Here is an 8,786-nt window from a genome sequence, read left to right as displayed (position 1 = left end):
GTAGAGGCGAGCCACACAGAAACAAGACATGCACATCAAAGCCGACGTAAGGCGGAATTCCGTTGGTAACTGAGAACGAGAAAGGCTATAACGTATCTCAAGAGATCTCTATCGTCATACTCGTGAATTCCACCGTTCACCAAACAGCCACACTCGCATCAACTCGAAACTACTTTACCACACAGCACAACATCTACAGCATTTCCAGGTCAAACTAGCTGTCAACTGACGTTTCTCAACTTCGACGTTTCACATTTTCGATCAATATTTCACGCATGGTTCTAATAAAATACCGAGAATGTTGCTATTATACCCGATCTATCTGAAAAATTGAGTTGAGTTAGGCAAGGACGCAATGATCACGCGGCTGGGGGTGTGATCGAGAATCGTCAGCATCTCTACTACATCGTTATTCTCTTGTATCTTCACTATATCGTATGCTATAACCGATCCAAGTGAATGCCCCAATATCGAAACTCGCGGTCTTGGATGCCCCCGTTGATCTACCGTCGCCATACACTCAGTCAACTGCAAGGCATATAGTGATATGATAAACGGGGGTTCGACTGACCGCTGTATTTATACTGCTGATGACACCTCTACGAATCTTGCTCTCGTATATAGGAGACTGGTAGAACATCACGTCTGCCGCTACGTCATTAGCAAGGGAGCCTGAAAGAATGGAAAAATAAATCACCTCTCAGGTGAAGCAGAGAACTCACGCAAGAGAGGGACTGAGCGCAGCGTTATGTCCTTGATACGGCCAACAAGGTCTCTATCATCTTCGTGGATGATATTCGCCCACACCACAGGAATGCATCTAAAATGCTCCTATGCTTCGTTAGAGCAGATCCTGGAAAATCTCACTCGATTCGGCCCTCCCCGTCAGAGCGCCCCTTATTGATGAGACTTCGAAACTCTCGGACACTCTCAACAAATGCACCTGGTGAACCAGTGCTCTGATGCGGAGGCTGGGACCAGAAGTGCTCTCCCATGCCGTGTATGCAGAAGACCTGTAAGACACCAAGAATCGCGAACCAGTGAAGCGTTCAACATCTGAATGCGAGATGTTCCGGCTCTCGATGATACTAGTACGAGTAGTGTTAATCAATTTGCTATGAAATAGAGAGCACGAGAAACAACAGATCCACGCTGCTAGATGATCTCTCACCAGATCACTGATGGGCACCATGGAGTCGCCGAACTCATCAGGGGCGTCTGCCCACCCTCGATCCAACTGGCTTCGTTGGCTGACAGTAAGAGAAAGGTCAATCTGCGGACTACCGTCGCCAAAAGTGATCGTTTGACCACGAACTCTATTATCATCTTACTAGAAGAATTTCACTAAGATGAAGCAAAGCTCCCCATACTCAGAGGGCATCCCTTACACTGCTGAGTTCCACCACCCAAGTATACGTAACCTATCATCCCGCTCCCCACACATTACCCTAGGTATACGCCGAGACCCGAGCCGTAGACCACATAAGAGTCACTGCTATCTTGATACTCTACGAAGTTCTTACCATCAGGAAGGGCCTGATAAGACGGATGTACTCTCTCCGACTACTCAGAACCTTCATGATGTCACCAGAAAATCAGTCGAGTCCTCCTTGGGAGCATCTCCGAACTTGCGCTCTTCTATCCACTTCTCAATAGCGATGGAGTCGTCCTCTGATAGAGGCTTGCCTACGGATAAACATAAGTATGAAGTCTCAGCAACACCCCATGTGCTATTCAGAATCCACGCTTCACTCACGACCCGGAGCTGACTCAGCTCGGGCTGCTCCCGATTAAACGGTCCTGCTAGACTTACCATCGACGTGCCATAAGGCCCGTAAAACCTCACTGGCGGCCATTTTCCAGTACCGTGGAGTCACTGCTCTCGACGGCAGGTCCACCAACCAACGATCTCCGTAGACACCCACTTGAGCCTTGACGAACAGAAGCCATTGAGCCAATAATAAATTCGTTGCGTTAATTCTACCGTGTTGTTTTTCAGGGCTTCGTTGAGACGATCCTGATCGGGCTTAGGGAATGGTAGCCACGTCTGATCCCAAGGGGTATTGGATTTCACCACGGGAGCGTTCTCACCCGTAAGAGGGTGGTGCAACCAGACGAAGTCTTCGGACATTACACCGAAGGCTCAACTCTCGTATATTCGGAATCTTTCTCGCCGTGAAAACCAATAAACAAATTTGATCTCGGAATCAACTCATGCTAAGGATGGATTGCTTCAGGGGACAATTGAAAACTGCTATACGAGACATGCGCTGAGGCGGAGCGATGCTTGCTCGCACTTGGAATGATCCTGTTTTGGATTGAGGTTCGATGAACTTCCTTACACATCACGGGCACTGACTCTCTCAGCCTTACGGTGTCCTCATTCATGTCAACTGAGGTTACCTCTGATAGTGCTGTCGCGGCAGCCCCTCTCGTGGATACTGTGGGTAATCAAAGTGTTATTCACTATTCTCACGATCATCCACAGACAACGGCTGCTGAGGTAGCTTTTTTTCAGAGGAAGCGGAGACCCAACGAATCATGGACTTCTTCGAAGCTCTCGAACTGGAATGCACCAGTGGAAAGTTCACAGACGTGAGTCTTACAAAGTACACATATGCATTCTTCGCTTGTCAAGGCCGTGTCCAAGTTCATATTCGACCATGCTGATACCTTCGATGACCGCGAGTTGGACAAAGACATTCCGTTGGATTGGTACAACATTTTTCAAGAATATCAGACCCTCATTGAGAACGAGATAAGAGGTTAGTCTCATCATGAGACTCTCATGCATTGACGACAGCTCGGCGATATTCCCCTCAGGTGTATTGAAAGCCCATGAAATCTCAGATGAGGAGTTCGCTACCTACATAGAGGTTATCTCTGAGAAAGGTGCGGCAGGCAACTTTTCGTCATTCCCTGCCATGAAATGGGTCGACATCGATGTGAAATTGCCAAAACTCGTTAGTGCGAACGGTGTTTGTTATGCTACAGTGCAGCTCATCGATCCCTCCATCTCGCTGGCATTGCTCTGGCTCATATGAAGAGAAAGTAACTGAGTTACCCATTATGAGAGCTCGCCAGATACGACGGGACTATTCGCTATCGATTACATCACAGCTGCTCTCGATTTCGAGGACTTTTGTGTGATGATGTTCCAGCATAAGGTGAGGCAGGGCCCCACGTGTATTCGCATCGAAGAGAATGCTCTACGGTCTAGTTATCCCTTCAAAATGAGTGCCACTAGACTTGCGTCTCTCGGTGGTCGCCTTCAACGCTTTTGAATCGTGATCTCATGTGGCGATCAGGTGATGGTAGCATTTGAGGTTCCCGATGATAGTGAGGAGCTTCCGGAGGAGTGAGGAAGTGAATCCGCCACGCATGCTGATCATGAGCATTGTCGGCTTCTTATGTTTTCTTTTGCGTTGTGATGAGATGCTTCTTCCATAAGGTGGGATTCTCTCCATAAGAGTGGCACCAGAATGGACGTCTCTATGGGTACGATGATGTTGAACCATATTGTCACCTCAGCTAGTGATACGATTCCAATTTGCATTTAAACATGACAAAGCAACTAGAGAAGTATGTACAAACTTCCACACGGAGCTTTCTAACTTTCTCGGCTTGGCCCTGTGGCGCAACGGTAGCGCATCTGACTCCAGATCAGAAGGTTGTCTGTTCGAATCGGGTCGGGGTCATTTTAAAGATTTGGAGACCTGCATATGAACATGACAAGACAACTAGAGAAGTATGTACAAACTTCCACTCGAAGCTATCTACCTCCCTCAACTTGGCCATGTGACGCAACGGTAACGCATCTGACTCCAGATTAGAAGGTTGTCCGTTCGAATCGGTCCGGGATCATTTTAAAGATTTGGAGACCTGCATATGAACATGACAAGGCAACTAGAGAAGTATGTACAAACTTCCACACGAAGCTATCTAACTTTCTCAGCTTGGTCCTGTGGCGCAACGGTAGCGTATCTGACTCCAGATCTGAAGGTTGTGCGTTCGAATCGGGTCGGGGTCATAGTACATATTCCAATATGCAGATAAACATGACAAAGCAACTAGAAAAGTATGTACAAACTTCCACACGAAGCTATCTAACTTTCTCAACTTGGCTCTGTGGCGCAACGGTAGCGCATCTGACTCCAGATCAGAAGGTTGTCCGTTCGAATCTGGCCGGGATCACATTACATATTCCAATATGCAGATAAACATGACAAAGCAACTAGAGAAGTATGTACAAACTTCCACACGAAGCTATCTAACTTTCTCAACTTGGTCCTGTGGCGCAACGGTAGCGCATCTGACTCCAGGTCAGAAGGTTGTCCGTTCGAATCGAGCCGGGGTCATTTTAAAGATTTGGAGACCTGCATATGAACATGACAAGGCAACTAGAGAAGTATGTACAAACTTCCACACGAAGCTATCTAACTTCCTCAAGTTGGCCCTGTGGCGCAACGGTAGCGCATCTGACTCCAGATCAGAAGGTTGTCCGTTCGAATCGGGCCGGGGTCATTTTAAAGATTTGGAGACCTGCATATGAACATGACAAGGCAACTAGAGAAGTATGTACAAACTTCCACACGAAGCTATCTAACTTCCTCAACTTGGCCCTGTGGCGCAACGGTAGCGCATCTGACTCCAGATCAGAAAGTTGTCCGTTCGAATCGGGCCGGGGTCATTTTAAAGATTTGGAGACCTGCATATGAACATGACAAGGCAACTAGAGAAGTATGTACAAACTTCCACACGAAGCTACCTAACTTCCTCAACTTGGCCCTGTGGCGCAACGGTAGCGCATCTGACTCCAGATCAGAAGGTTGTCCGTTCGAATCGGGCCGGGGTCATTTTAAAGGTTTGGAGACCTGCATATGAACATGACAAGGCAACTAGAGAAGTATGTACAAACTTCCACAAGAAGCTATCTCCTTCTCTCAATTTGGCCATGTGACGCAACGGTAACGCATCTGACTCCAGATTAGAAGGTTGTCCGTTCGAATCGGGCCGGGGTCATTTTGAAGATTTGGAGCCCTGCATATGAACATGACAAGGCAACTAGAGAAGTATGTACAAACTTCCACACGAAGCTATCTAACTTTCTCAACTTGGTCCTGTGGCGCAACAGTAGCGTATCTGACTCCAGATCTGAAGGTTGTCCGTTCAAATCGGGCCGGGGTCATATTACATATTCCAATATGCAGATAAACATGACAAAGCAACTAGAGAAGTATGTACAAACTTCCACACGAAGCTATCCAACTTTTTCAACGTGGCCCTGTGGCGCAACGGTAGCGCATCTGACTCCAGATCAGAAGGTTGTCCGTTCGAATCGGGCTGGGGTCATTTTAAAGATTTGGAGACCTGCATATGAACATGACAAGGCAACTAGAGAAGTATCTACAAACTTCCACACGAAGCTATCTAACTTCCTCAACTTGGCCCTGTGGCGCAACGGTAGCGCATCTGACTCCAGATCAGAAGGTTGTCCGTTCGAATCGGGCCGCGGTCATTTTAAAGATTTGGAGACCTGCATATGAACATGACAAGGCAACTAGAGAAGTATGTACAAACTTCCACAAGAAGCTATCTACTTCTCTCAATTTGGCCATGTGACGCAACGGTAACGCATCTGACTCCAGATTAAAAGGTTGTCCGTTCGAATCGGGCCGGGGTCATTTTAAAGATTTGGAGCCCTGCAGATAAACATGACAAAGCAACTAGAGAAGTATGTACAAACTTCCACACGAAGCTATCTAACTTTCTCAACGTGGCCCTGTGGCGCAACGGTAGCGCATCTGACTCCAGATCAGAAGGTTGTCCGTTCGAATCGGGCCGGGGTCATTTTAAAGATTTGGAGACCTGCATCACCGGAACGGCTACATCCACTAACATTTACGTCTCCGAGTTCCCAAGTTGAAGTCTACGCATCACACTGTGGGGCCGCCGGTTGACAATTGACTCCTAACCCAACTCGCGATCCATCGATTCCTTCGGTGAGCACAGGAACAACACACGCTCGAGTTTCATATAACCAAAAGCTGCAATGGGAATCTTTCTAACCAATCGAGTGGAGGGAGAACTGTTCGACACCACAGGGGCATTTTCCTCTCGGCATCAGAAACAACTTCTGCGATATCACCAGCCGACAACCTTCCGTCACGGGCCTCGGGCCATAGATGATGACGTGTCAAGCTCCAACTCAAGGCGTATAAAAGATGGGGTTCGATCCCTACACCATAACGATGGTTAGGAAGGGTGGTCGCGACGAGAACTTTGCAGGTCTTCGATGGGACGACTCGAATGCCACCATGCAGCAAGAGAGCGCATCCAGCATCCTCATTCACATGTCGCTGTTGCTGACTCGCAGCAGTGGCGATCTGGAGACAGCCCGCCTTGCACTCGATAACTGCGATAAGAGATCCGCCAGAGACTATACCACAGTCCACTTCACCGCACCTGAATCCAAAATACAAATGCTCGATGCAGCTACAAAGACACTTTCTCCATCCTCACTCACTTCCTCCCTTTGTGATCAACCCACAGCGCGTTACGACTGAGCTTCCAGTCCGAACAGTCTCGGACTCCCAGTCTAAATGAAACGGCTTTTTTCAGTCGGTTGTCATCCAGACAGACGCATTGCTCGAATGTCTCCCCCGAGACCTGTCTCGGGCTACCCGTGTCGAGGAGCCCTCGGAGCAGCTCCTTCACTTTCAAGTATCGCTTATAGTCCTGACTGTTCTCTATGAACTCCAGCTCCTGGATGAGCTCGCCACGCCGTCGTCTGAGTCCCTCCAGTGCTCGAATGTCAACACCCCGAGCCAGTTTCCGCTTCACTCCCTCCACACAGAGGCGGCAATGATTGAGAGGATTCGGCACCCGCCTTGCCGCCGCAATGACCGCATCTACAGGCGTATCATCAGACAACCCCAGAAGGGCACGCAACTCAGCCACGTGCCGCTGCGACTCCCGTGAACGGTGTTGGGCCACTTCACGACTCAGATGCGACAGAACGCTCCGCCACTGTTTCACCCATTCAACATCGTCCGTCGCAGAGTCGAGAGAAGGGCATTGAGGATAGGAGCGCAGGAATCGTCTTAGCCTCCACCGCTGCACCTAATCAGAGAGCGGGCGAATTAGAAAATCAGTCATGACCAAGCCAGCAAGCGCAATATGACACACTCGCTCACCCATTGTATCATCTCGAATATCATCCCATCAAGTTGCCAAGCACGGAGCCGCAACGAGTGGAGGAGGAGTCGAAGTCCTTCCGGCAACATTCAGCTGGTCAGGACCCGACCAAACCGAGGATCGCGCTTGCCTAAATCGACGTCACACCCTAGACTGTGAACTCAACCCTTCACGACTATGAAGTAACCCTCGTTACTAGACGTTCATAGATCGATAGAGATCAATTCAATACAGCTAGACCCGGGCCATGTGCCGTGGTCGAGTAGTACTGTTCATACCCGTAGTAGCAGCCACATTGTGAATCTTGCGCCCTCTACCAACACCAGCAGCTGACTGAAAATCATCCGACAGGAAAGAAGTCGCAATCGTCCTCACTTGTAGCCCTCGGCTCGGGCTGACCCTTCCGGAGTTTCTGCGCCCTCAAGCGGGACTGCCTGTGAAATCTCGTTCCTCTCGCTCCAATAGCTGCAGCTGAGGTGTACAAAAAGTTTCACAGAGTAGAGGCATAGCGGAGACCATATAATCCCATGCCCCAAGGAGACCCACTTCCTTCACCAAATTGGCTATCTCAGCTTGTCGCTTCTCTCGTGCGGCCCTCGTGTTGAGCAAGCCACCACTAGGTCCTAATATCCCCTTTAATCGGCAGGAAGCAGTACAAAGACTCCTCACCGTAGGTTGGGGGCGTGCGACTGTTCCTCGGGGGGGCACTGTGTGCTCGATGGTCTCTCAGTGGAGGATGAATCGCCCGGGGAGTTGAATGAATTTCTACCCCATGTGAACTAACATGTCCACAGGCCAATGATAATCTCACCAGAAGGTTCCTCATCCTCGGATTCAGCCGAGACTACAGCAGCCGTGGTAACCGCCGCTGCGGTCGCAGCTGTTACATCGCCACGCCCCGGCTCCTTGGTTACAGTCACCTCGCCGCGCACGTTTATAAAATGGGTCGTACTAGACCCGTCAATGGTCGCCCTCCGTGTAGTCGGGATTGGAGACACCTGAGCTCTGCCTCGTGACTTGCACAACGCGCACCCTACCGATCGGGAACGCGCATGATCTTTTCCATCCGACAAAGGCGTTTCACGAGGCAGCCATGGCCCCGCCGGGAGAGTATCCGCGAGACCACCTACTTATAGAATTCACCCGAACTTCTAGCAGTGTAGTAGTCATAGTAGGGCTCACCAGCATCCTCCTCAGCTTCAGCAAGGTCTGAAGCCTCCGTGAGATCAGTCTCCACCGCGCGCTCCTTTTCCTCTGGTTCCGTCCCCTTCTCCTTCACAGCTGATGCCACTCGCTGCTGCAGGCCCTTCTGTGCCTAAATCAAGGCTGAGGCAACACCCATTCCTAATAGAAATGCTACTTGAACCACCCTCTTGAGCACTCGACCGACCCTTTGCAGCCCCTCGTTTATCTTCTGTGTTGTTCGCGACTCCACCGCTGTGACGGAGCCTGCGACAGCTCAGCACCGACAAACTCCATGTAGTAGCTATTTTACTTCTAACTTCGTCTACAGCTATCTTGACGTCCTCCACCTGGTTCATCGCCTCCTCGGCCAATCGTTGTGACATGTCCTCGACCATGTCCATACG

The 8,786-nt window shown here is 49.7% G+C and overlaps 3 protein-coding genes and 13 non-coding genes across 16 annotated transcripts in view; 14 read left to right on the top strand and 2 right to left on the bottom strand.

Annotated features, from left to right (window-relative positions):
* The window catches only part of Pmar_PMAR027855 (hypothetical protein), a gene marked incomplete at its 5' end in the record, with an annotated part of 4,939 nt that extends 2,808 nt beyond the window's left edge, over window positions 1-2,131 (bottom strand). Inside the window, 9 exons of the mRNA XM_002773355.1 lie at window positions 406-528; window positions 572-672; window positions 723-820; window positions 868-1,013; window positions 1,172-1,250; window positions 1,448-1,536; window positions 1,589-1,686; window positions 1,814-1,931; window positions 1,985-2,131. Coding sequence (XP_002773401.1) covers window positions 406-528; window positions 572-672; window positions 723-820; window positions 868-1,013; window positions 1,172-1,250; window positions 1,448-1,536; window positions 1,589-1,686; window positions 1,814-1,931; window positions 1,985-2,131 — 999 coding nt within the window. The remainder of the gene's footprint in view (window positions 1-405; window positions 529-571; window positions 673-722; window positions 821-867; window positions 1,014-1,171; window positions 1,251-1,447; window positions 1,537-1,588; window positions 1,687-1,813; window positions 1,932-1,984) is intronic.
* A 255-nt stretch (window positions 2,132-2,386) lies between these two features.
* Window positions 2,387-3,362, top strand: Pmar_PMAR027854 (hypothetical protein; the record flags this gene model as incomplete). The annotated part of the gene is made up of 6 exons (XM_002773354.1): window positions 2,387-2,447; window positions 2,519-2,595; window positions 2,639-2,765; window positions 2,824-2,892; window positions 3,085-3,167; window positions 3,309-3,362. 6 exons carry the CDS (start codon window positions 2,387-2,389, stop codon window positions 3,360-3,362), a joined length of 471 nt encoding a protein of 156 aa, XP_002773400.1.
* A 264-nt stretch (window positions 3,363-3,626) lies between these two features.
* Pmar_PMAR027853 lies at window positions 3,627-3,698 on the top strand. Its single transcript has one exon. It is a non-coding gene; the product is annotated as a tRNA-Trp (tRNA).
* A 94-nt stretch (window positions 3,699-3,792) lies between these two features.
* Pmar_PMAR027852 lies at window positions 3,793-3,864 on the top strand. Its single transcript has one exon. It is a non-coding gene; the product is annotated as a tRNA-Trp (tRNA).
* A 258-nt stretch (window positions 3,865-4,122) lies between these two features.
* Window positions 4,123-4,194, top strand: Pmar_PMAR027851. The gene has a single exon. It is a non-coding gene; the product is annotated as a tRNA-Trp (tRNA).
* A 92-nt stretch (window positions 4,195-4,286) lies between these two features.
* Pmar_PMAR027850 lies at window positions 4,287-4,358 on the top strand. Its single transcript has one exon. It is a non-coding gene; the product is annotated as a tRNA-Trp (tRNA).
* Window positions 4,359-4,452: 94 nt separating this feature from the next.
* On the top strand, window positions 4,453-4,524 carry Pmar_PMAR027849. Its single transcript has one exon. It is a non-coding gene; the product is annotated as a tRNA-Trp (tRNA).
* Window positions 4,525-4,618: 94 nt separating this feature from the next.
* On the top strand, window positions 4,619-4,690 carry Pmar_PMAR027848. Its single transcript has one exon. It is a non-coding gene; the product is annotated as a tRNA-Trp (tRNA).
* A 94-nt stretch (window positions 4,691-4,784) lies between these two features.
* Window positions 4,785-4,856, top strand: Pmar_PMAR027847. Its single transcript has one exon. It is a non-coding gene; the product is annotated as a tRNA-Trp (tRNA).
* A 94-nt stretch (window positions 4,857-4,950) lies between these two features.
* On the top strand, window positions 4,951-5,022 carry Pmar_PMAR027846. The gene has a single exon. It is a non-coding gene; the product is annotated as a tRNA-Trp (tRNA).
* A 94-nt stretch (window positions 5,023-5,116) lies between these two features.
* On the top strand, window positions 5,117-5,188 carry Pmar_PMAR027845. Its single transcript has one exon. It is a non-coding gene; the product is annotated as a tRNA-Trp (tRNA).
* Window positions 5,189-5,280: 92 nt separating this feature from the next.
* Window positions 5,281-5,352, top strand: Pmar_PMAR027844. Its single transcript has one exon. It is a non-coding gene; the product is annotated as a tRNA-Trp (tRNA).
* A 94-nt stretch (window positions 5,353-5,446) lies between these two features.
* Pmar_PMAR027843 lies at window positions 5,447-5,518 on the top strand. Its single transcript has one exon. It is a non-coding gene; the product is annotated as a tRNA-Trp (tRNA).
* Window positions 5,519-5,612: 94 nt separating this feature from the next.
* Pmar_PMAR027842 lies at window positions 5,613-5,684 on the top strand. The gene has a single exon. It is a non-coding gene; the product is annotated as a tRNA-Trp (tRNA).
* Window positions 5,685-5,778: 94 nt separating this feature from the next.
* On the top strand, window positions 5,779-5,850 carry Pmar_PMAR027841. Its single transcript has one exon. It is a non-coding gene; the product is annotated as a tRNA-Trp (tRNA).
* A 2,473-nt stretch (window positions 5,851-8,323) lies between these two features.
* On the bottom strand, window positions 8,324-8,783 carry Pmar_PMAR027840 (hypothetical protein; the record flags this gene model as incomplete). The annotated part of the gene is made up of 3 exons (XM_002773353.1): window positions 8,324-8,512; window positions 8,558-8,646; window positions 8,693-8,783. 3 exons carry the CDS (start codon window positions 8,781-8,783, stop codon window positions 8,324-8,326), a joined length of 369 nt encoding a protein of 122 aa, XP_002773399.1.
* Window positions 8,784-8,786: the final 3 nt, after the last annotated feature.

Source organism: Perkinsus marinus (assembly GCF_000006405.1).
Source record: "Perkinsus marinus ATCC 50983 genomic scaffold scf_1104296958914, whole genome shotgun sequence".
NCBI classification, from domain to species: Eukaryota; Perkinsozoa; order Perkinsida; family Perkinsidae; genus Perkinsus; species Perkinsus marinus.
The sequence above is the reverse complement of the archived record's forward strand: the minus strand, read 5'-3'. Positions and strand labels throughout refer to the sequence as shown.